The 27,756-nt window shown below is 37.1% G+C and overlaps 1 protein-coding gene across 1 annotated transcript; it reads right to left on the bottom strand.

Annotated features, from left to right (window-relative positions):
- Positions 1-971: 971 nt before the first annotated feature.
- LOC127949425 (adhesion G protein-coupled receptor E5) lies at positions 972-25,153 on the bottom strand. Its single transcript, XM_052546670.1, has 18 exons — positions 24,887-25,153; positions 20,689-20,754; positions 16,565-16,708; positions 14,779-14,907; positions 14,349-14,468; positions 11,851-11,982; positions 11,713-11,762; positions 11,545-11,631; positions 11,299-11,452; positions 9,118-9,234; positions 8,836-9,038; positions 8,544-8,714; positions 8,258-8,452; positions 5,510-5,727; positions 3,668-3,826; positions 3,411-3,582; positions 2,061-2,141; positions 972-1,978 (listed from the first exon to the last, which is right to left on the bottom strand). The coding sequence occupies exons 1-18, from the start codon at positions 24,912-24,914 to the stop codon at positions 1,934-1,936; spliced, it is 2,271 nt and encodes a 756-aa protein (XP_052402630.1). The 5' UTR covers positions 24,915-25,153; the 3' UTR covers positions 972-1,933.
- Positions 25,154-27,756: the final 2,603 nt, after the last annotated feature.

Raw genomic sequence — 27,756 nt, 5'->3', positions numbered from 1 at the left:
TCAGCGCCAGCCAGCGAACACAGCTTTAAATTTCGCATCTGATGCACACCGAGTACCGACCCAAAGACCCTAGTTCCTGGGTAAAATTCCTGTGGTGGAAAAGCGGCTTTAAATGCTTTATAGATTAAAAGGAATATGATATATGAACTAATTGTAATCATTCCTGCTTAATTCCATAATTTCACTGTAAAAAAAATAAAAAATAAAAAAGGTTGAAAACGATGTTAATAAATTAATTCTGTCGGAGTCTGGTTTACGCTTTTGTTTTGGGCTCTGCAATTAATTCAGGGCACGGTTTATGAGAATCAAATTATTAAAAACAAATTACAATTATAACTGATAGGATACAAATGTCTTTTAAAATGACACTTACATGTGCACTTTTCTATGCGCATCACACATGCTAATATATTCTCATACTTTGTACATATAGTCATTTGTCAATGCAATTAATTAATCTGTTATTTGTAAGTGCATTTTTATTTATATGTACTGCTGTAGAAAGCCTGAACCTCACAAAGAGCATTTAAATGATCACTGACAGCTTGCGCATTATAATTAAATTCGAAAGTGAAAGGGAAAGTAAAAACAAGCGTCTCTACAGTGCTGAAATGTAAAAAAAAAAAAAAAAAAAAAAAAAAAAAAAAAAAACTTTAGTTCTGAAATGAGTCCATTAAACTATTTTCAAAAGATTCAGAACAATGTCTCATAATTAAGCCTCTTTAACCTAGCCTAGCAGCTGGAAGAGGTCTATATTTGTACTTATTCAACATTGAGACAAAAGCAAAAACGTATTGATCAATTAGTGGTTACAGATCCAGAGGAAGAAATGTTTTAGCTTCTATACTAACTGTTATTTATTTATTGCAATTATAAAATGAATGACCTTCACAGTCTAATGTGAACTAAACCAAAATACCTGCACACACTTAATAATAAAACAACTAGAGAATAAATCCACACACCAACATGTGATCCTAGTGTTTTTATGGGTCATGATTATTAATGATTTATCAATCTTTCTCCCGCATTCTCCGATCATCCTGCAGAGGTTACGTTTGTCGTCCAAAAACAGAAAAACGTGCACATTGATGTTAAAATATGTGCGTTGCTTGGCTTCGACCTGAAGGGGGAGACAGAATATCACAGAATAATCAGTTGAAAACACTTAAATGTCAGAAGATGAAAGTGAAACTATCTACTCGTCCAGAAAAGTCAATTTCAGCTCCATATTACGAAACAGATGTGATTTCTGTAATCTTTCAAAATCACATTGATTTCCTCTGTCACCTTGCACCCTCGGAGTCTCTGTCCATCTGGCCTTTAGATGTTTATTTCACCTTTTCCAAAAGCTTCTCTCCGGTTTTCCACAAGTTTTTGTTTTCCTGCTCATTTCCCAGAAATCCCAACACTTTCACTTGCTTCCACTCAGTTTTATTTGTGTATTCATTAGTTCTCTCTGTATTTGCATTGAAAAATATCATGTTTAACAACTGCAATCTTTGAGTTATTTAAGAATAATAATACCAGATCTTAATAATTAAATTATTTATGTCAGTTACTAATTAATATCAAACACGGTTGTTACAATTAATTGACAAAACCAAGAGAAAAACTGACTAGAAATATTAAAGCTTAAAACAATAATCTTTTTCAAAATACATTTTAATAACAAAATAAATTCAGGAACCATTTTAGCCGTTCAGATGACAAGCTTATAACTGTAAATAAAGCATATATATATATATATATATATATATATATATATATATTCTTTCTAAAGTTCAGCAGTTTTCAGATCTTCTGATTGGACAGGAATAAGGAGGACGAATTGACGACCTCCTGTCAAACTGAAGCTTTGTGGATAATCTTCATTTTTTACAAAACTGTTCAAGTGCTTAAGGGTTGGTAAAATCAGAATATGACAAGTGCTTTATATCTTGGACTCTCCTGTGCTGTCTTCGCTCCGTAGAGGTTTCTGTAAGAGTCAAGGAAGAATGAAGAAGCTGAAGAACCAGAAACACTGCTATAATGTCTGAAACACACACACACACACACACCTGAATGCTGCTGATACTGTATTCCACTTTCTTCTTGTGTGGACACATTCGGACAAACAGGGTGTAATACTCCGTCCTGACCTGAAGGATTCAAACATGCAAATTAAATTATATTTGGCTAAATAAATTACAGGTATTTCTGAGCAGCTCCAATCATATGCATTGGCTAATGGCCGACCAATATGGATTTCTTTTTTTGGCTGATGCTGATATATTAGAAAGCAGGATGGCTTAATAAAATATGATATATGTGACCTTAAGTATATATTTTTCAAAATTGAGATTTATACAACATCTTAAAGTTGAATAAACAAGCTTTCCATTGATGTGTGGTTTGTTCGGAGGACAATATTTGTCTGAGATACAACTATTTGAAAATCTGGAATCTGAGGGAGCAAAAAAATCTAAATATTGAGAAAATCATCTTTAAAGTTGTTCAAATGAAGTTCTTAGCAATGCATATTAATAATCAAACATTACGTTTTGATATATTTATGGTAGGAAATTTAGAAAATATCTTCATAGAACAGGATCTTTACTTAATATTCTAATGATTTTTGACCCATACAATGTGTTTTTGGCTCTTGCTACAAATATACCCCAGAGATTTCAGACTAGTTTTGTGCCCCAGGGTCACATATATGATGTTACACTATGTAAATAACATGCATAACCATGAAAGACTGAAATTTACAGTTTTTATACATTTTGTAAATTGTAGACCAAAAATAAATCTGTAATAATCCTAATGTAGTATTTGTCACAAATAATGAAATTGTTTAAATCGTGAATAAAAAGGAAGTAAATGCTGTAACCAACAGTTCACCCAAATAAAGTACTGGGGATATGCATGAAGTAAATATAACATGGATACCAACTGAATATAAAAATTGGATATAGCACAGCACAGTTTGATAAATCAAGAACTTAAACATTATGCTTGAATCTGTGCTCAGATGCGCCTTCCTTAGCACTGTCAAAAGGTTTGGTCACTTCCTAAATAAAAGCCGCTTGTAACACTTATCGGCCAACAGCAAATTTTATCGGTCAATGCCAGTAATATAAAAACTGCAAATATCGGTAAACCACTAATTCAGATTGCTGTGTCGCTTCTGCATAATTTTTCTTAAAGCTTGAAGAATGTCATCAACTGCCATCATACAGACAACCACGAGTGAGATACTTTGTAAATTTCTCCTTATGTGGTTGGAAAAGTGAAACATTTTTATTTTTAGGTGAACTATTACTTTAAACCACTGAGATGTTAAATCTAAAACAAACCCGTTAGCAGAAGTTCAGTGGGTGAGTGTGTCACCATGTGGTTTCTGAGTCATGATGTGTTTTAGATACCGGTTTGGACAGCAGGCAGTGCATGATGAAGATGAACGCCCCCTGCAGGCTGTTTAAGATCGTGAAGAGGTACAACATGACTTCAGTCCCGTCCTCCTGGAAGAGGAAGAAGCCGAAGACCCACGTTCCTCCGAGAACACACAACTGAGCCACAGCGGTCACCGTGAAACTCCTACACACCAAATATACTTCATCAAAACCACTGACAGATGTAAAATCATGCCTGAATCAGTTTGGGGATAAGAACACACTCAGACCTGATCTTGTGGAGGCTGGAGAGGTCTGGATTGAGGCTGGATAACTTCTGGGCCAGTTTCCAGACAGTGATGATGAAGAAGAAACAATTGAGGCTCATGACGATGCAGACTGGCACGAAGAAACTCAAGATGAAGTAAAGATCGAGAGAGAGCCAGCAGCTGCAACACACATTAGGATAAGATGATGATTACGACATACAAAAGACTCGCTCATCCCTCATTCACATTACTTCCGACTCACACCTCCGACACAGCTATTTTGATGTCCTTGATATACTATTAAAGATAGTTTTTATTTTTATATTTTCATTTTAAAGATTTAACTAAATGTGTTTTTTTTTCATTATTATTTTTTTTTAAATATGGTTTGCATTAATAATTTGACACTTTTTTTATAATTGTTTATAATTTGAGTATTTCTATATAAGTTTTGATTAATACTTATTTTGGATTTAGTATAAGTTCATTTAAATGAAAATGAAAAATGCTACTAGCTTATTTTTCAAGACTATATTTTTAAGGGTTTAGATTTCGTTTTAGTTAATTATAATAATCTTCATGCCCTACTGACTTTCTTTGCTCTTCCACAGAAAGTTCAGTCAGACTGCAAGTCTAATTTTAAAACAGATGAATCCTGATTAGATCTTGCCTGTGTATCTTCCTCATATTAAACATGTCACCCGCCCATGGAAGTTATTATGATGATAACAGATTGTGACTGGAATGGCATTACATCTCAGACTCTGTGAATGATTAAACTGGATTTACAGCTCCTGAGTTGATGTTTGACCATGAGGCGGCTGAAGGAGTGTTTCTGAAGCCTAGATATGAATTACTGATAAAAGCAGACCTGCCAAACGTGGAATTTTTTTCTTCTGTTATACAGTGTTTAAGAGTAAACAGTAGGGATGAAAAATACAGTCAGCCCACAGTTCAATAAACACCTTGTTTTTTTAACCACAGTTTTTGGTTTAGTTCTTTTTAACAATTCTATTTTTAAATGCTATTTAAAAAAAGAAAAAAAAAAAACTCCAGTGCACTTTAATTAAAACTATTTGTATTAAGTCATGAAAACATTGTCTATCATATTTCTACTTGAAATTTATTTTGAGAAAAGTATTATTATTATTATTATTTTTTTGGATTTGACATTATTTAGTGCTATAAACAAATGCAATGTCCGTTTCATGGCACCCTCGCGCAGAAAATCCCAATATGCGTCACATAAGTAATAGAGCTCAGGACGCTCAAGGAAATCCCTAATATGGACAAAAATTACATTTTGTTGAAACTGAACAAAAGATGATAGAAACGCTTTGAGTGATGACATTCAAAAAGAACATTAAGACAATAAACTCTCTACTGTGGCAATGTTTATATGTATTCTTAAAACCACCTCTGGTATTTTAATAATTAAGTATATTTATAATCAATTGCTAATCGACATCTTTATCACAGTTTATAGAATGTATTTCTGCACAATTATGTGATAAGAAGCCACATGAGATTACAGTCATTACAAGGGAAGATACAAGGCTCGTGTTGTTTCTCAGGTGTTTCCTCATCTCAGTGCACACACAAACAGAGCCAGCTTGGAGAGAAATAAAATGCTCAGTAATTATTTAAAAGCAAAACCAAAATTGGCTCTGACAGGTAGAACTCTTCATTCTTTTGCTGTTGATTGTTTTGAATACTGCGCATGAACAGAGGTGTCACCAGGTGTTTGCATAGTTTAGACAAATTGTACCAGCGTACTTTGAGATCAAAATGCATACCAAAGTGATATAATGCCTTCTGCAGACACACTTCTACAAATAAACAGTGCTGGATGCAGACACTCACTGTCTACTGGTCCCATAACCTGCTGGGAAGGCGATGGCAGAGATGGTGACGATGACGAGAGGGACTCCGTATCCCACCAAATACATGTAGAGGTGTTTTAATGTGGTGTGAAACACAAGCACAACCATCCGGTAGAGCTGAACTCCCTCCAGCAGCATCCAGCAGAACGCAGACAAGAAGAAGAAATGAAGCAGACCGGCCACAATCCCACACGCTACCTGAGAGAGAAACACACGTCAGGGCATCCTCAGGATTGCTAAGAGTAAATGTTAATCTGTGTATTACCAGGGCTGCGTAGTAACTGATTACATGTAATCTACATTAAATACTCATAATTAGATTATATTACATTTTAAAATGCTCATAATCAAATTACAGTTATATTTTTGTTGATTACATCCACAATGTTATTCACACAATACCAGTAAATTATGATTTAAATTATTTATTGATTCTTCTTGGTTACGCAAATATTTACATAAAATGTTTACAATTTTGCAAACATTACAGTAATGTTACTTTAGAATGTTTTCTAAACATTCTAAAATATGTAGTAGTAGTCGACCGATATTGGATTTTTTTGATATCCTGGAAAGCTTCGGCCGATAGGCGAAAAATTAAATGTGTAAAATAAACATACTTTAGATGATAATGTATTTTTCACAAATACATAAATAGTGTGATGAGCGTCCCAACCGACTATCAGCGTTGCCCTGGAAATGGACAAGGAGCACCTGCATCCGCACGTCACAGGCTGATCGGCCACAGCTGCGGCTCGTTCAGTGATGGCCAGATAAGCCATTCAAGGCATGGTGAAGGGGGTGAGACTCCTCTATGCTAGAGACTAAGGCCACTGAGCTCTCACGACTCACCCAGCATTGGCTCATGGATGGAGAGCCCACAGCCAGCCAGGTAACGGAACGCATGGTGGTTAATCGCCTCGTCCAAGCCCTGCCCTGTCACCATCGGAATGCAAAATCTTAAGACAACGCTGGAATTATCAGAGGCGATCAAATTGGCGGAGGCGGCCCACCACCGTGAGGCTACGGAGCAAGCACCGCCATGGTCCCAGAGGGTGGTCCAGGAGCAGTGCGTAACGAAGGGCATCACGTGGCCAGTAGACAGGCCAGTCTCCCCAATCCATGGGATGAGCCACTGCCCACAGTGTCCTCATCCACTCCCGCTTGGACATGGCAGGTAGGCTGTGTTCTTCATAAAGATCTGCCACCTAGAGCCCCCGAGGCAAGGATAAAAATCAACGGTAGTGCTGTTAGCCTCGTCCAAGCGCACATCTTACTTCCCTGTGGAGAAGCTAAGTCCCTGCTGCCGATTGCCTGCATCTATGGTGACACGCGGCAGGTGCCAGCCCGCCGTGTAACTAATTCAGCATCACCTGGAAACTATCCCGTAGAAGTTGGGATGGTAAAGGATCTGCCAGGGCCGGTTCTGCTAGGGAGGGACTGGCCGGGATTTGAGACTCTGTTGGCGCGCAGGAAAAAAACTCTGCCGCCCCTTCTCTTGGCCTCGGATAGCGGGAAAGATGGTGAGTCCCCTTCCCAAAATCCTAATCCCAAGACTGAGACCGTATTGCAGCTAGCGCTTGCCCATCCCTTGGCAGGGCATCTCGGCATGGCTAACGCATCCGGGATCGATTCCATTGGCCCGGCCTAGAAGCCGAGGTAAAGTGGGTTTTTTTTCAGGCGTGCCCCATCTGCCAAAAGACCACACCGAGACCGTCTCCCCCCACACCACTCATTCCGCTGCCCATCATAGAGGTGTCATTTGAGTGCATCTGAATGGATGTGGTAGGGCCATTGCCAAAGTCAGCCCGGGGACACAAGCACATCCTGACGATCGTAGACTACGACACTGCCAAGAACATCGCAAGTAAGCTGTTCCTTTTCTTTAGCTGAGTCGGCATCCCAGCGGAGATCCTGACCGATCAGGGAACCCCATTTATGACCCGAATAATGGCTGATATCTGCCGGCTACTCTGGATAAAGCAGCTACAGACAACCGTCTACCACACCCAAGCAGACGGACTCGACAAAAGGTTTAATTAAATGCTGATTTTGCAGTGGAGTATCTCTTTATAAAGTAAGTAAACACTGTAACCAACAGAGCACTCAGTATTCTGGTAAGTTTATGTCCATTGGGAAAGATATTTTTCAAATAAAGCCAGGGTAACACTGATTTAACAAACAGCACACAGAGAAAAGGACACGAATATGACAGTGGGCAAGTGCATAAAGCACAGCATAATTTGAAATCATGAGTTTAAAATGTTTAGAGCATTAAGGTCACAAGGACCGACCGTCATGCATAGAACATGTGATCATGCTGGATAAAAATGAACAATCTTCACAAGATCTCACAGATGGATTTGATTAAGTTTGCAAATTAAATGTCCATCAGCCATTCAAAGATTTGTTTAATTTATATAAATGCGTATTTCCTTAATGCTGATGGCAAACGAGTAGTACATCAGCCATGGCGATATATCGGTCGACCACTAATATCTAGTAACGTCCACCTACAACGGTTTCAGGTAAACAATCCATGAATGAATTAAAGATGTTTTTGTGCTTATGTTTTGAGACCATAATTCAAGAGCATATAATTTTGAACATGTTCTATTAAAGTTACTGGAAGAATGTTTGTTTGTAACTTTGAGAGAACCTTTCCGGAATGTTGGCCAGAGTTCTGAGAATGTTTCCTGTTAGCTGTAGTTTTTGCACTCAGACACACCTGATTGTGAGTACTGGTGATCCCACAGAGGAAGATGAGGTCTGCAATGAAGAGACAGATGCTCAGATGGAGATGAATGCTGGTTCGGGTTCCTTGGATAGAGTGGCAGAACTTGAAAGTCAGGATGCAGAGAAATAAACAGACCAGAGACAGAGCCAAACCCACTTGTGTGATCAACACCAAATCAAATGCGTCCTGGAGGAGAGGAAGAGGGAAAATCATCAACATTTAATCTAGAATCTGAATTAAATATGTTAAACCCCTGTTTTCTGGCTCACAGATGTACCTGGACAGGATAGAGAGCCATGAGCACAGCGAAACTACTGAGATGAGAGCAGGAACACACTGTATGAGTGCTGTTAGACTCAGTCCTCTTACAGCCCCGCCCAGACCACGCCCCCTCAGTCTCATCCCAGTACACACAAGAGTAAGCCATGCCCTCAGACTCCACTCTTTCCTGAATATTGATTGACAGTTCAGAAAACGGAAAAAAATACATGAATGTTAGATTTTCTACAAATGAAATGTGTCCAGTGAGATCTTGTGCTGGTCATAAGCTGATCTGTCAGTATCTTCACCTCCACGTGTCTAAAGACGAGCGTCACCGACTCTGACAGCTGCTTGGTTTCTTCATTACTGACGACGGCCGTCACCACTTTAGAGTTGAGTTGATAAGTGACACTTCTCTCTTTATCGTCTGATCTCTCATTGCTCATCTTGTGGAGCAGATCACTGGATGAGTTCAGATCTTTATAACTGACCAGAGCCGCAAATGCAAAACCTGTGACCAAGAGAAGATCTCCTCATGAAAGTGCTGATGGTTTCATTGGTACATATATGTGCACTGGTTTTAGTTGTACCTGGATATGATTTGCCTACAACTGTTTCCCAGCTGGTGCTGAAGAGGGCGGAGTCTGTGCTCAGAGTGACACGCCCACTGGGTGGAGTCTGCCCCCGCATGACTGCAACTTCAGCAACTGTCAATCACATGATCACACAGAACTAGGGATATGCCGGTATCATATTTTCCTGTTGCGATTATTTGCCTTTGCTTTTATCACGGTATAATCATGGTATTGAAATTTGAAAAAGGGGTCATAATACAGTATAACAAAAATAACTGAACATTTAAATACAATAAAGCAATACAGAAAAATATAAAGTTAAAAGTTTTACACAGATTAATGTGCAAAAGAACTATAAAGACCAACAGGTATTACTTTAAAAGAAGACGTCATTTGTTAACCATTAACATTCACAATGAGCACTAGCTTCATTTGCTACAGAATTAGTTATTAATCTTTGTTTAAAAAATACAAGTCTTAGTTCATGTTATGTCATTAAATAACACAGTTGCATCTTTTGATTTTAACAACGTCTTATTAAATATTGGAATATCTAAGATTAATGAATGTTCGGAATAATTTTTCATTGGCAGTTTATGTTAACTAATTAATCAGAATCAGAATCAGAATGAGCTTTATTGCCAAGTATGTTTACACATACGAGGAATTTGTTTTTGTGACAGAAGCTCCTCAGTACAACAGAATGACAGCGACAGAACATAAAACACATAATGAAAGAATAAAAAATACAAATAAGTAGATAGTGAATGACAATATACAAATTGGCAATTGTAGGCAGGTATAATTTACAAAATGCAGTTATGTATGTACATGTATATTATGTGCAAAATTTAAGTGTATACTAAGTATGTGTGTTAGATAAATAAGTGTATGTATAAAGTGTTCGCAGTTAATTATCTAATGTTAACTAATGAAGCCCTAATGTAAAGTGTGAATTAACAATAAAGAATCTAAACTCTAGGGCATGTTGTAGTCCAGATTAAAATGAAAAAAGAAGTTTGAAAATAAATAGCCTATTAAGTCTAAACATTTAAGTATTTGGCTGTGATGAACACCATTGCAAATCCACAATTCTGAATGGCTATTTAAATACGTTTTAGAAAGTAGCACAGCTGCTTTATTTATGGGGTTTCCAGAGTAAAAGCTGCTATTTTTCTGCAGTTTAGCTCCATCTGCTGTCAGAGAGTGAATGTTTTTTTCATTCAGCACGTCTCTCACATGTTCCCATGTGCTTCTCATGCATGTTTTTTTTTTTTTTTTTTTTTTACACCAAAGCCATTTGTGTCTTTTAAGCATCATACGGCAGTGTTGTGCATTTTGACCAGCTGATGGGAATAGTATTCTTAAAATGCATTCCAAAGTCTGAATAATTTGTAATATATATAATTATTCACAGGATTTAGAAGTGCCCACGATAACAATATAGTGCATATTAATTACTGTGATATATCGCATCCCCGAATACCCCCGAATGTCTACACAGTAAGGCTGTGGAAAAAAATCGAATGTGATTTTCATGCACATCTCATCAGTAAAGACGCTCTTTTAATTAGAAGTATTATCTCCAGCACGTGTGTTCATATCAGGGTTGCCAGGTTTTCACAACAAATCCTGCCCAGTTGCTTCTCAAAACTAGTCCAAAAGTTCAAGCAACCCCAATACCAATAACGAGATATTTAGCCCCTAAAATGCGAATTTTACCATGACAACCATGCCAAAAAAACGTATATTTTAACCCCGGGAAGCATTTTTTTTTAAAATATGGGAACCTCCTGGAATCGCGATTAGTTTTGGACCAGTTTTGAGAAGCACCGGGGCAGGATTTGTTCTGAAAACCTGGCAACCCTGATCTGAACACACGTGCTGGAGATAATACTTCTAATTAAAGGAGTGTCTTTACTGATGAGATGTGCATGAAAATCGCGTTCGATTTTTTGCACAGCCCTACTACACAGAACTGATTTCAGTCCTAAACAATTACAAATGTGTGAAAATCTGTGTTCATAATAAAATATATTTTTCACAACAGTATTTCCATTCAGTAATCAGAGTTTCTGCAAGTTTTATGAACCTAATTTTACACATCACATCTAAAGTAAAGTTTTTGGTTTAAGAATATTTTCACTGATTGAAGACCAGAAACACAATTAATGTGTAATGCATGTTGTTTCTCACAGGTGTTGTGTGTCTCCATCCTGGTCACAGGCTCTTTCAGCTGAGGTCCAATCAGACGCATGCTGTTCTCCACCGCGTCCAGACAATGATTCAGCATCTTCCCGTCAGCGATGTTTCCACCCGACAGCAGCTCGTCAGTGAAAGTAAACAAGTTCTGTCAAACAAAGAGAGATTTAGAGGAATATTCCCGGTCAAACTGAGAAATGCAGAAGCAAGCAGAAAGAGGAAGAGGGCTGTTTGTTTAACCTCCAGTAACTGCTCTCCTATCTGATGGCTGTTTGGGCCACGCATAGACTCACAGCTGCTCCTCAACAGTGCCAGTAAAGTCTTCAACTAGAAGAAACACAGAAACCAAACTCTAAAGACTGATTTTTAACTAAGTTCTAACAAAATAATCATGAGGAGTCGTTCTACCTTTGCAGGCGTGTCCTCTGTGTCAGACTCAAAGTGGTCGCAGCTCATCTCTGCACACAACAACAAAACAGTTCATTGTTTCCCACGTCAGCATCTACACCATGAACACTAATGTGCACATACAAACTGAACACTCACCAGTGCATTTTGATTGGCTATTGCCATAGTTACTGTAACCCTCATGGCATTTACAGCTGTAGCTGCCCTGATGATTGGAGCAGTTGGCGTTTGTGCCACAAACATCAGGAACATCTTTACATTCATCTTTGTCTGTGAGAGAGAGAAGATGGATGAATATCGATTCCTATTATATTATTGTTTTATTTAATAATATTGTTAGAATTTAGATTAGGTGGGCAGAATTGGCCTTTTCAAGTCACAACCAATTCTTCAAGTCAGATCCCAAGTCCTCAAAGAGGATAATTGTGCTTTAGTGATGAACAAGTACTGTTATTGAGAATTACAGAGGATCAGATGTTGATGTTTTATTGGTTAAAATTGTGTCACCATCATGGAGATCAGTGTTTGCTCTAGTTAGGCTCTTGATTCTTGAGTTTCTGTTTGATGTTTCTATGTAGCAATGTGTGAAGTGTTGTGAGACAGAGAGATCAGTATTATGCAGTGAGCAGCTATTAGCTGTTATTTATATGATGAGTCATCAACATCCATCATCTCGACAATGGTAATAATCAACCAACTGCTTCATGCTGCAATGCATGGTTGGTAGAACCATAGAAAAATTACCATCCTGCACTGCAGTATGAAAAAATGTCACCACTGTTGATGATTTTATATTAAGTGTTCATGTCTAAAAGCCTGAGCCGGTAGAGTTCTTTTTTTTTTCAACACTGAAGTATTACTCTTTTATTTGTTTAGTGGGACTTTTGTTCAGTAATAGTTGAATGACATTCAATATACTAAAGGGTCACCACCTCATAAACTTCATTCATCATGAGTTATAATCAGAAAGTGTAATCTCCTCTACTACTTCAAGGTTTGATTAGGCAAAGCACAAATGTTTGCTATGAAACAACATGGCAATTATTTAGAAGCAAATTACTTTGAATTATTAAAAGGGTGAAGAGGCCAACTAAATTAAGTGATGTGACATTCAGCCAAGTATGGTGACCCATACTCAGAATTTGTGCTCTGCATTTAACCCACCCAAAGTGTACACACACAGCAGTGAACACACACACACACACACACCCGGAGCAGTGGGCAGCCATTTATGCTGCAGGATAGATGCTCACCTGTACAGGAGCCGTTCTCATGTTTGAGAAACCCTGGAGAACAGATGCAGCGGAAGCTGCCAAGTGTGTTAATGCAGCTGCTGTGAACTCCACACACTGAGGAAACACACTCATCCACATCTGCAGCCGACACACACACACACACACAGACAAACGTGTTCACATGTAAAGTAGTTAAATGATAGCAGTTAGAGAGACGCTGGGAAACACATTTATCACTTCATGTGCAAACATCTAAGTGGACTTTGTTAATGATTCCATCAGCCAGACTAAATGAGGTTATGTCGAGGCAACTCATACTGTTTGCAAAGTCTCCATTTACAGCTGTAGCTGCCCTGATGATTGGAGCAGTTGGCGTTTGTGCCACAAACATCAGGAACATCTTTACATTCATCTTTGTCTGTGAGAGAGAGAAGATGGATGAATATCGATTCCTATTATATTATTGTTTTATTTAATAATATTGTTAGAATTTAGATTAGGTGGGCAGACTTGGCCTTTTCAAGTCACAACCAATTCTTCAAGTCAGATCCCAAGTCCTCAAAGAGGATAATTGTGCTTTAGTGATGAACAAGTACTGTTATTGAGAATTACAGAGGATCACATGTTGATGTTTTATTGGTTAAAATTGTGTCACCATCATGGAGATCAGTGTTTGCTCTAGTTAGGCTCTTGATTCTTGAGTTTCTGTTTGATGTTTCTATGTAGCAATGTGTGAAGTGTTGTGAGACAGAGAGATCAGTATTAAGCAGTGAGCAGCTATTAGCTGTTATTTATATGATGAGTCATCAACATCCATCATCTTGACAATGGTAATAATCAACCAGCTGCTTCATGCTGCAATGCATGGTTGGTAAAACCATAGAAAAAATTACCATCCTGCACTGCAGTATGAAAAAATGTCACCACTGTTGATGATTTTATATTAAGTGTTCATGTCTAAAAGCCTGAGCCGGTAGAGTTCTTTTTTTTTTTCAACACTGAAGTATTACTCTTTTATTTGTTTAGTGGGACTTTTGTTCAGTAATAGTTGAATGACATTCAATATACTAAAGGGTCACCACCTCATAAACTTCATTCATCATGAGTTATAATCAGAAAGTGTAATCTCCTCTACTACTTCAAGGTTTGATTAGGCAAAGCACAAATGTTTGCTATGAAACAACATGGCAATTATTTAGAAGCAAATTACTTTGAATTATTAAAAGGGTGAAGAGGCCAACTAAATTAAGTGACGTGACATTCAGCCAAGTATGGTGACCCATACTCAGAATTTGTGTTCTGCATTTAACCCACCCAAAGTGTACACACACAGCAGTGAACACACACACACACACACCCGGAGCAGTGGGCAGCCATTTATGCTGCAGGATAGATGCTCACCTGTACAGGAGCCGTTCTCATGTTTGAGAAACCCTGGAGAACAGATGCAGCGGAAGCTGCCAAGTGTGTTAATGCAGCTGCTGTGAACTCCACACACTGAGGAAACACACTCATCCACATCTGCAGCCGACACACACACACACACAGACAAACGTGTTCACATGTAAAGTAGTTAAATGATAGCAGTTAGAGAGACGCTGGGAAACACATTTATCACTTCATGTGCAAACATCTAAGTGGACTTTGTTAATGATTCCATCAGCCAGACTAAACTAAAGTTTTAACAACATGGCACTAATGGTAAACAAACCTAATTTCTGGAAGGTAAACACAGACCTTTAATGAAAAAAGGTGATTTCTGAATTGTAAAGATGTTCTTTGGTTTGATTAACAGCCAAATGAAAAAAGCACTATGAGTGAAGCTGCTCACCTTCACATCCTGAGCCTGTTGTTGGTTCATGAAATCCTGGTGGACAGACGCACATGAAGGAGCCCATGGTGTTCACACACTTCATATCACCTCTGCATTCATGGGTTTTCTCAATACACTCATTGATATCTGTTGGGGGAAGCAGCTGATATTAGTAACAGTATTTAAATCATTGTAGTGGACTCTTTTATCCCATAATCCTCTCTCGTACCCCTACACTCCCCCGATGTTGCTGTGAAATTGGCTGTTATTGATCGAAATCCTTCATTACAGTTGCAGTAGTAACTTCCAGGTGTATTGAAACACTGAACATGATCACCACACAGACCCGGATCTGTCACACACTCATCTATATCTGTAAGACAATCAGAAAGGAAACAGCATTACAAAGTTAAAAGAGAACTACAATTACGCAAGTTCCCTTGTGTGAGTGACATACAGACAGAAACATATTGTGCTGAAACAAATAAAGTGCTCAGCTGTTGTTTCTTTGTTCAAATCCAATGTAACATTTAAGTGATTCACTAGACACCAAGAACAGACCTGGTCAAGAAAAAGAAAAAACAAGATCTGTATAATTCTCTTCAGGCATCCATAAATCTATTCTTCCATCCATCACAAAAAGTCTCCCGTCAAGCCATTTTAAACTCTTAAACGAAGTTCCAGTCACACCAGACATAATTATATGATTTAAGTACAATATAATCACAAATGTGGCCTCAGCTGAAGGGTGTTGTTAGACACAACCAAGAACAGTTACAATGACTACAGACACAAATGTAAATATATAATATATGCAAATTAATTTGTGATGATAGCAGTTAGAGAGACGCTGGGAAACACATTTATCACTTCATGTGCAAACATCTAAGTGGACTTTGTTAATGATTCCATCAGCCAGACTAAATGAGGTTATGTTGAGGGAACTCGTACTGTTTGCAAAGTCTCCTTTTCTATGACAAACCCAAGATTATCTAAAACATTTGTCAAACATCAGAGCTCACGGCATGAGATGCAATATGTCATAATGCAACTCACCTTGATCTATTTCTGGAGTGACAAATAAACATCCTTTCAATCCGATGTTTTAACATGTTTTGCAAAGGCAAATATAATGTTTTCATTGGTTAGGTGATAAATTAATGGTACCTGCATGCAAAGTCATATTGCAAATTATGTTGAGAAGTAGCATACTACAGTTTCATGGCATATAATTGTTTTTCTTCCTCTGATCTGGTGGCAAGAACTGATTCTGAGAACTTATATTATATGCTTAAAACTGTTAAATGCATCACATGGATATTGGATAGTTATAATCAGGGTCAGGAATTAACTGGGGCTTTGGGGGAAAGCCAACATAATGTATAAAAATCCCTGTGTTTTTATCTAATACAGGCCTTTTTAGTTATAGATATAAGCACAGTTTTAACAACATGGCACTAATGGTAAACAAACCTAATTTCTGGAAAGTAAACACAGACCTTTAATGAAAAAAGGTGATTTCTGAATTGTAAAGATGTTCTTTGGTTTGATTAACAGCCAAATGAAAAAAGCACTATGAGTGAAGCTGCTCACCTTCACATCCTGAGCCTGTTGTTGGTTCATGAAATCCAGGTGGACAGAAGCACAAGAAGGAGCCCATGGTGTTCACACACTTCATATCACCTCTGCATTCATGGGTTTTCTCAATACACTCATTGATATCTGTTGGGGGAAGCAGCTGATATTAGTTACAGTATTTAAATCATAGTAGTGGACTCTTTTATCCCATAATCCACTCTCGTACCCCTACACTCCCCCGATGTTACTGTGAAACTGGCTGCTGCTGATCGAAATCCTTCATTACAGTTGCAGTAGTAACTTCCAGGTGTATTGAAACACTGAGCGTCATCACCACACAGACCCGGATCTGTCACACACTCATCTATATCTGTAAGACAGTCAGAAAGGAAACAGCATTACAAAGTTAAAAGAGAACTACAATTACGCAAGTTCCCTTGTGTGAGAGACATACAGACAGAAACATATTGTGCTAAAACAAATAAAGTGCTCAGCTGTTGTTTCTTTGTTCAAATCCAATGTAACATTTAAGTGATTCACTAGACACCAAGAACAGACCTGGTCAAGAAAAAGAAAAAACAAGATCTGTATAATTCTCTTCAGGCATCCATAAATCTATTCTTCCATCCATCACAAAAAGTCTCCCGTCAAGCCATTTTAAACTCTTAAACGAAGTTCCAGTCACACCAGACATAATTATATGATTTAAGTACAATATAATCACAAATGTGGCCTCAGCTGAAGGGTGTTGTTAGACACAACCAAGAACAGTTACAATGACTACAGACACAAATGTAAATATACAGTATTGTTCAAAATAATAGCAGTACAATGTGACTAACCAGAATAATCAAGGTTTTTAGTATATTTTTTATTGCTACGTGGCAAACAAGTTACCAGTAGGTTCAGTAGATTGTCAGAAAACAAACAAGACCCAGCATTCATGATATGCACGCTCTTAAGGCTGTGCAATTGGGCAATTAGTTGAAAGGGGTGTGTTCAAAAAAATAGCAGTGTCTACCTTTGACTGTACAAACTCAAAACTATTTTGTACAAACATTTTTTTTTTCTGGGATTTAGCAATCCTGTGAATCACTAAACTAATATTTAGTTGTATGACCACAGTTTTTTAAAACTGCTTGACATCTGTGTGGCATGGAGTCAACCAACTTGTGGCACCTCTCAGCTGTTATTCCACTCCATGATTCTTTAACAACATTCCACAATTCATTCACATTTCTTGGTTTTGCTTCAGAAACAGCATTTTTGATATCACCCCACAAGTTCTCAATTGGATTAAGGTCTGGAGATTGGGCTGGCCACTCCATAACATTAATTTTGTTGGTTTGGAACCAAGACTTTGCCCGTTTACTAGTGTGTTTTGGGTCATTGTCTTGTTGAAACAACCATTTCAAGGGCATGTCCTCTTCAGCATAGGGCAACATGACCTCTTCAAGTATTTTAACATATGCAAACTGATCCATGATCCCTGGTATGCGATAAATAGGCCCAACACCATAGTAGGAGAAACATGCCCATATCATGATGCTTGCACCTCCATGCTTCACTGTCTTCACTGTGTACTGTGGCTTGAATTCAGAGTTTGGGGGTCGTCTCACAAACTGCCTGTGGCCCTTGGACCCAAAAAGAACAATTTTACTCTCATCAGTACACAAAATGTTCCTCCATTTCTCTTTAGGCCAGTTGATGTGTTCTTTGGCAAATTGTAACCTCTTCTGCACATGCCTTTTTTTTAACAGAGGGACTTTGCGGGGGATTCTTGAAAATAGATTAGCTTCACACAGACGTCTTCTAACTGTCACAGTACTTACAGGTAACTCTAGACTGTCTTTGATCATCCTGGAGGTGATCGTTGGCTGAGCCTTTGCCATTCTGGTTATTCTTCTATCCATTTTGATGGTTGTCTTCCGTTTTCTTCCACGTCTCTCTGGTTTTGCTCTCCATTTTAAGGCATTGGAGATCATTTTAGCTGAACAGCCTATCATTTTTTGCACCTCTTTATAGGTTTTCCCCTCTCTAATCAACTTTTTAATCAAAGTACGCTGTTCTTCTGAACAATGTCTTGAACGACCCATTTTCCTCAGCTTTCAAATGCATGTTCAACAAGTGTTGGCTTCATCCTTAAATAGGGGCCACCTGATTCACACCTGTTTCTTCACAAAATTGATGACCTCAGTGATTGAATGCAACACTGCTATTTTTTTGAACACACCCCTTTCAACTAATTGCCCAATTGCACAGCCTTAAGAGCGTGCATATCATGAATGCTGGGTCTCATTTGTTTTCTGAGAATCTACTGAACCTACTGGTAACTTGTTTGCCATGTAGCAATAAAAAAATATACGAAAAACCTTGATTATTCTGGTTACTCACATTGTACTGCTATTATTTTGAACAATACTGTATAATATATGCAATTTAATTTGTTAAAGTTGTGGATGTTAAAATGCTTAATCATATATAGCATGTGCTGCTATAAAAGGATTGTTTGGATTGTCTAAGAATCACTACCAAGCCAAATAGATTCTGTTTGTTATATCAGTTTTGTGAAAATAAAAGATTGATCATTTTCGTTGGAGAAATCACTTAAAATATTTATTTATTTTTTATTTATAAGTTTATTTGTATAGGGACAGTACAAAAGAAACATTATCCCAGTCAAAACTGGGAAATATGTATTGCACATAGAGTATAGCATAAGCTAATTTGCATCTCAGGTCTCTAGAAAGGCTTTTCTAAAAAAGTTAAAAACAAACTATACTACCAAATTACTCACACAAAACATCCTAATAATATATATGATATTCAAATTACTCACTCACCATTAATATTGCATATAAATGATATTGGAAATTCATTAGAAACATGAGAAAAAGAAAATAACTACTTTGTTGAATATACAGCTTTCAAAATGCAAGGCGGGTTTTTTAATCCCCAAATATCATGCGTTAGCTACTTCTCTCACGACGTGTATCTCGTCGTGGGCGCTTTGACGCAGCCATTTTGAGTAATAATTAAAAATAATCAAATGGCATCATTTAAGTTTTCTAGAGAAGGGCCGTATGTCCATTACGGGTTTTAAAGGGTTAACATTAAAATAGTCAGTCGAAGTTGCAATTGAATAAGCTAACTCTGCTAACCTAGCTACAAAAACAATGCAAAATAGCTTATGCTGTGTTATTTGACTTTAGCTGACTGAGTAGCTAGTGTAATAGTAGGTAAAAATCTGACAGACTTTATAATAGCGACAACGATTATGTTATCTTATTATAATATTCATTAATTTATGTAACGTTAAATCATCACACTACCCTCCTGCACCCGCCCTGATTAACACTCCCTTCCTGTTAATCATCTAACTACAGTAACATGCGTACCATTTCTATTACATTCTCCTGCCCAGTCTGTCCCTCCTTGATATCACTATCAGACACCTGCACCTCTATATGGGTGCCGCCGGCACCGCCGTGGCTAGTCACGTGCTTTGTTCACCTGTTCTTGCAAAATGTAGTCAGGTACTGTAGGCTTGGAAACTGAAGCTACAGCACTAAACATGTCAGTAGAATTTTTATTTTTTTGGCCCGCAACTTCTCCGCACCCCCCCATTGCGCTTCTGCTTGTTTCTGCACTTAGCCACTGACTGCATCTGACACAAGAAATGGAGGGGGAGGTGTGGAGCCTGTTAAGAGATGATTGGGCCAGTCCAGTGTCAGTATGGAAAATTAACTAATGGGCCGCTATCCCTACTTTATGGGCCAGTCGTTGTCCAATAAAAAAAAAATATATATATATATATATATATATATATATATATATATATATATATATATTATATCGACCGGCCCCCAAGTGCGTCAGCCCACCGGGCATTTGCCCGGTTTGCCAGATTACCAGTCCAGCCCTGAATGTAAGTGAGTAATATGATGTAAGTTAGTTTTGTAAATAGTGATTTATGTGACTTCAGTTATTTTTTATTAAACTGAAATTGGAGTAAAGATTTTTTGGAAAACCACATCCTGGCTTCAGTCTTAATTTGCTGCTGAATTGTGTTATACACACATATAGAAACATAAGGAGAACAAGAGATTGATTGGTAGAGTCCTTTACAAATGTAATTAGCCATTAATGTATCAACTGAATGGGTGATCTATCCTCATTAATCATGCCCTGATTTAAAATGTATGTAAAACTGACATCTGAAAGATGTTTCTAGACATATGCTTTCCAGATCAAGAGATCTTTAACAAACATCTTACAGACATATGTGTACTATCTGGGATACAGACGTTTACTATTCAAACAACATTATTCATAAATAAAGTCAATTACCAACACATTTCCTTTTAACAAATGTATATCCACTCGCACATCCACTGCATGACGGCAGAAAGAGACCTGGGGGTGACAGGAAAACAATGTAAAATAATGATGCAAAATGACGTACTGTTTTAAAAATTAGTTATTAAAATATGGCTGTATAACATCATTGAATGTGCATGCAATTTGCAGTCAAATCGTAGATTCATCAAATGAAGATTTCGCAGGTCCTCAATATTAAAAAGTTAAGGTTATTGCTTTTAATCGCCTCACTTATTTATATTCTCTTCTGGATAAATTATTTTAGAACTGAATACTTAACCTATTTTGTGTGGTTGAAAGGATTTTAATCTTACAAAAGAAAGAGAAGCAGAGAGCCCCACCAAACTGTAATATGTTAAGCATATTGCTGATTTTTCAAAAGATTCACCACACACGTTCAGCAACATCTTAGGAAAGCGTTAACAGTATGTTTTATCTATGTATGTCTGCAGGCTTTTTGAAGGAATTCCCAAAGAAAACCAGTCTCTAACTGACTACTGTTTCATGTCCTGAAGGTCTTTAGATCTTTCAATAGCACTTGTAGACCCCGTTTCTGCCTACAGGACAAGCTCATACAGGTTCTTCACATTTCCTAAAAACTAGAAAAACATTCAGAAACCGTTGCGATCCTCATCTCAAGTGAGACGTCGCCTCGTTGTTTCTTCAGACTCTATCACCAGTTTGTGAAATACTCCAACCACAAGGTGTCCCTTCTTCCCTAATACAAATGACTCATCCTCAACTGATTTAAGAATGAACAACAGTTGTTCGTCTATAAATAATAACCAGCAAGACTATTACATAAAAACAGATATTCATTTTATTATGTTCCATCTAATCCATTGTAAATACTATAGTGTTTTTGAACCTTACTATAGTGAAGTGTAATATACTGAATATACAGTATTGTTCAAAATAAAAGCAGTACAATGTGACTAACCAGAATAATCAAGGTTTTTAGTATATTTTTTATTGCTACATGGCAAACAAGTTACCAGTAGGTTCAGTAGATTGTCAGAAAACAAACAAGACCCAGCATTCATGATTTGCACGCTCTTAAGGCTGTGCAATTGGGCAATTAGTTGAAAGGGGTGTGTTCAAAAAAATAGCAGTGTCTACCTTTGACTGTACAAACTCAAAACTATTTTGTACAAACATTTTTTTTTTTTTTTCTGGGATTTAGCAATCCTGTGAATCACTAAACTAATATTTAGTTGTATGACCACAGTTTTTTAAAACTGCTTGACATCTGTGTGGCATGGAACTTGACATCTGTGTGGCATGCAAACTGATCCATGATCCCTGGTATGCGATAAATAGGCCCAACACCATAGTAGGAGAAACATGCCCATATCATGATGCTTGCACCTCCATGCTTCACTGTCTTCATTGTGTACTGTGGCTTGAATTCAGAGTTTGGGGGTCGTCTCACAAACTGCCTGTGGCCCTTGGACCCAAAAAGAACAATTTTACTCTCATCAGTCCACAAAATGTTCCTCCATTTCTCTTTAGGCCAGTTGATGTGTTCTTTGGCAAATTGTAACCTCTTCTGCACATGCCTTTTTTTTAACAGAGGGACTTTGCGGGGGATTCTTGAAAATAGATTAGCTTCACACAGACGTCTTCTAACTGTCACAGTACTTACAGGTAACTCCAGACTGTCTTTGATCATCCTGGAGGTGATCATTGGCTGAGCCTTTGCCATTCTGGTTATTCTTCTATCCATTTTGATGGTTGTCTTCCGTTTTCTTCCACGTCTCTCTGGTTTTGCTCTCCATTTTAAGGCATTGGAGATCATTTTAGCTGAACAGCCTATCATTTTTTGCACCTCTTTATAGGTTTTCCCCTCTCTAATAAACTTTTTAATCAAAGTACGCTGTTCTTCTGAACAATGTCTTGAACGACCCATTTTCCTCAGCTTTCAAATGCATGTTCAACAAGTGTTGGCTTCATCCTTAAATAGGGGCCACCTGATTCACACCTGTTTCTTCACAAAATTGATGACCTCAGTGATTGAATGCCACACTGCTATTTTTTTGAACACACCCCTTTCAACTAATTCAACTAATTGCCCAATTGCACAGCCTTAAGAGCGTGCATATCATGAATGCTGGGTCTCATTTGTTTTCTGAGAATCTACTGAACCTACTGGTAACTTGTTTGCCACGTAGCAATAAAAAAATATACGAAAAACCTTGATTATTCTGGTTAGTCACATTGTACTGCTATTATTTTGAACAATACTGTATTATAGTATTTACACTTTGTTAATGAATGCTACAGCAAACTAGTATTAGTGAACCAATAAACTTTAGTTTTTACTACAGTAACAGGGACGTAGATTACCCCACTTATCATCACGGAACTTCGTCCCCCGCACTTTTTCGGGCAAATGTGTTCGTATAGAGGTTTTCAAGAGCTGGTGTGAATAAATATAGTTTTAAACTCAAAGAGACAGGATAGTTTGCGAATGACCTGATGTTTTTTCCGGACCGAGAAGGCGAAATAAACATCACGGAGCGCTAAACTCTCCTGCAGTGTGTGTTTCATTCATTCATGTGCTCTCACGCAGAGTTTCATACCAGGAAACTCCTAATATGTGCAACAGCGTCCTGCTATCGCTCTATGAAACAGTTGTTTTAGTTTTTTTTTTCAAGTCCAAAAAAATCTCCAGCAGGTGATAAAGTATATGCACAATGCAGTGCTAATTGACAATAGCTGTTTTCTATTTTAATATATTTCAAAATGTTATTTATTGAGATTCCAAAGCTGAATTTTTTTGCATCATTACTCCAGTCACATGATCCTTCAGAAATAATTCTGATATTCTGATTTGCTGCTAAGAAAAAAAAAAGAAAAAGAAAAGAAAAAAAAATCTTATTATGAAAATGTTGAAAACAGCTGAGTAGAAGTTTTTCAGGTTTCTTTGATGAATAGACAGTTCAGAAGAGCAGCATTTATCTGAAATATAAATCTCTTGTAAAATGATGACTTTATCAGCTTTTTATTTCAAATAAATGCTGATCTGTGGATCATCCTATTCATCAAAGAATACTGAAAAAATGTACTTTTTGTATGTTTTTAATATTGATAAATAGCAAATCAGCATATTAAGAATGATTTCTGAAGGATGAGACACTGAAGACTGGAGTAATGATGCTGAAAATACAGCTTGGATCACAGGAATAAATTACATTTTAAAATATATTCAAATAGAACACAGCTATTTTAAATAGTAAAACTATTTTACAATATTACTGCTTTCGCTGTATTCTGGATCAAATAAATGCAGGCTTGGTGAGCAGAAGAGACATCTTAAAAAAAAAAAAAAATACTTATAAAACTGTTGATTGGTAGGCTATATAGATTACAGAAATTTTATATTGTAATGTTTTATATTATATTGTAATGGCAGCAAATATATATATATATATATATATATATATATATATATATATATATATATATATATACACACATGCCCGTAGGCAGGGGGGGGGTTCCATCACTTTTTTTTTTTTCATGTTATTATTGTCATCATTGTTTTAATCAATGCTTATGACATATATGGTTGCTGTTTCAAATAAATATGATTATTGTAGCTGGACGTACGTGTACGTGTGTGTGCCGCGCGTGCAGTTCAGAGTTCAGAGAGAGTTCGAGAGTTCTTCTCGCAATACACTTTTCAAAGCAACGGTGAAGAAGCATCGCCTCTGAATGATGGGGGGGGGGGTATTTTTATTAAAAGGTTTTCTATATTTTATCCACTCAATTCCACTCACAAAATTATAAAAACACCAAAATATTTGTAATTTATTTTTATAAGTACCTTGTTTGTCTTCCAAAAAGTATGACGCCAACTGTTACTGGATAACAGGAACATATAACTTTGCAAGTAAACTATACAAGTGGCTTTGTTTGTGAGTGTGTGTCGTGTTGGTGCACAATGAACGCGATACTTTGGTACAGTACACGCTTTCGCGTATCTCTGGTTTAAGATTACTCACAACGGAAATGGACGAGAATACTCTTTAAAACAACACACACATATAACGCTCTTACGGTCTCTGACACGCATATTCCCAGAAGTCTGGCTACTAATCCCACTTCAGTATGACACAAAAAGATTCACCACACACATGAACAGAATAAAACTAAATCTACTCACCCAAAAGAAATGTCCATTTCAGCAACATCTTAGGAAAGCGTTAACAGTATGTTTTATCTATGTATGTCTGCAGGCTTTTTGAAGGAATTCCCAAAGAAAACCAGTCTCTAACTGACTACTGTTTCATGTCCTGAAGGTCTTTAGATCTTTCAATAGCACTTGTAGACCCCGTTTCTGCCTACAGGACAAGCTCATACAGGTTCTTCACATTTCCTAAAAACTAGAAAAACATTCCGAAACCGTTGCGATCCTTATCTCAAGAGAGACGTCCCCAGATAGCAAATGACATGTGGCCCAGTTCTGGCCCACATCTCCCATATTCTTCTGGCCCACATACCGCGCGGAATGACGGCGATGACTCAACCTGAGTCTGGCTGACATATGTCAGCCACAACTGAACCAGATCTGGGCCACATCTTACAAATGGCATGGGCGACACCTGGCCCAGATGTCAACCACGCCATTTCTGAGATGTGGCCCAGATCCGTCCCAGTTGTGGCTGACTTCTGGGTTAGATATGGCCCATATTTACCCTTTCTAGACACAAAAGAATATGTAATTCATCCAGAATAAAGAAAACACTCATGTAGTCTAAACTGCTTTATTAAAATATAAAAATTAGACAAATAAATATACATACATGAATACAACTGCATGTATAGATATAAAACAAATACATTTACATTATTACACAATAAAAAATACAGATAAATATTTATAAATATAGTTAAATACACATTAACATTACATTTACATTTAGCAGACACTTTTCTGTCCAAAGCAACTTACAAATGAGGACAATGGAAGCAAAATCAACAAAAGAGCAATGATATACAGGTGCTGGTCATAGAATTAGAATATCATCAAAAAGTTGATTTATTTCACTAATTCCATTCAAAAAGTGAAACTTGTGTATTATATTTATTCATTACACACAGACTGATATATTTCAAATGTTTATTTCTTTTAATTTTGACGTTTATAACTGAAAGCTAAGGAAAATCCCAAATTCAGACGCGGCAGAGAGGAGTGAGTTTGAGAAACATTCAGATACACAGGCTGATTCAGTCTTCTGAATTGGGAGTAGTGAACATGCATTATAAACTTCTTTCAAATTAGAATCTGTTGGGGAGATAAAATGTGCAAGATAACGTATATGTACTAATAAAACATCAAACAAAAAACATCAAACAAAAAAAATGTATCTTTTACTCTCCAGTACTGAAAGCAGAACTGATAAGGGAGCCCTTGATACTGTGGCACAGCTCTTTCAAATTAACATTACCTTTTTTGCAGTGGCGGTAGTTTGTATGTCCATCTATAGTTGCCATCATCTAAGGTCTAAGTACTCAATACTGGTATCATCTGAAGTCCTCACAAGTCCTGCAAGTCCTGTGCTGTGCAGTTTCTAATAACCCTGGGATGGACATTTGCAGAAACAGGAAGGCAAAGGGAGAAAGATTAGCATAGCTGCTGTTCATATCATTTCAGGCAATGTGCACTTTTTACTATTTCATCAATGGAGTACATAGAGTACTATTTTTAATCTAGTAGCTTTAAACGTAAATAATTTTTCTAGATCCCTTAATAAACATATTATTTGTTGTCTGTTTTTGGGGAACAGACACAGTCTCTATAGAATGGACTGCATATGCCAGAGTAACATTTAATACATTTTAATAAAATTTAACTTGGAGGAACATCATAACTGTAATTTACACAACCATTCAAGAGTTTGGGGTCTGTAAGATATTTTATGCCTTTATAAAAAATCTCTTATGCTCACCACGGCTCCATTTATTGAATCAAATTACAGTAAAATAGTAACACTGTGACTATTACAATTCAAAACAACTCTTTTCTATGTGAATATTATGTTAAAATGTCATTTATTCCTTTGATCAAAGCTGAATTTTCAGCATCATTACTCCAGTCTTCAGTGACAAATCTTCAGAAATCATTCTAATATGATGATTTACTGCTCAAGAAACATTTCTGATTATGATCAATGTTAAAATACAGACGTGCTGAATTTTTTTTTTGTTGGATTCGTTGTTACATAGACTCCAAACATTTGAATGTTAGTGTTACATGCATCAAATTGTTCAAAATCATCAGTTTCAACTAGTGTTCCTGTAGCTCAACTGGTAGAGCACTGTGCTAGCAAGCAAGCGCAAGGTTGGGGGTTCAATTCCCTGGGAACACATGATATGTAAAAATTGATAGCCTGAATGCACTGTAAGTCGCTTTGGATAAAAGCGTCTGCATAAATAAATGCAGGTCTTTTGAACTTTGTATTCATCTGTGAATCCTGAAAAATAAAATGCATCACGGTTTCCACAAAAAAAAAATGAAGCAGCACAACTGTTTCAACGCTGATAATAAGTTTCTTGAGCAGCAAATCAGCATTTCTGAGGGATCCATGTGACACTGAAGACTGGAGGAATGATGCTGAAAATACAGCTGCACATCACCGGAATAAATTAGTTTATAATGTATTCACATAGAAAACAGCTATTTTAAATTGTAATAATATATCACAAAATATTTCTCTCTTTACATATTTTAATCAAATAATTACTACAGAGGTGAGCAGAAGATAATTATTACAAATTGTATCAACTTCAAGCTTTTGAACACTAGTGTACTGTATATTTGAGGTTTGACTTACTGTACTAGTGTCAGGGTTAGGCAAGGAGGAACTCAAGTGCAGACAGGGAATCACAAAACAAGGGGTTTATTTACAAAAAGGGGAAAAACAAAAACCCACGAGGGGGAAAACAACGGCTAGGCCAGAAACAAAACAACTTAACAGGACAGGATTGACATGAAAAAACAAACTCTTAAACACTAACTACAAACAAACACTC

The sequence above is a fragment of the Carassius gibelio genome, chromosome B1 (genome assembly GCF_023724105.1).
Source record: "Carassius gibelio isolate Cgi1373 ecotype wild population from Czech Republic chromosome B1, carGib1.2-hapl.c, whole genome shotgun sequence".
Classification (NCBI taxonomy): domain Eukaryota; kingdom Metazoa; phylum Chordata; class Actinopteri; order Cypriniformes; family Cyprinidae; genus Carassius; species Carassius gibelio.
This window is presented reverse-complemented; position numbering and strand designations above follow the sequence as displayed.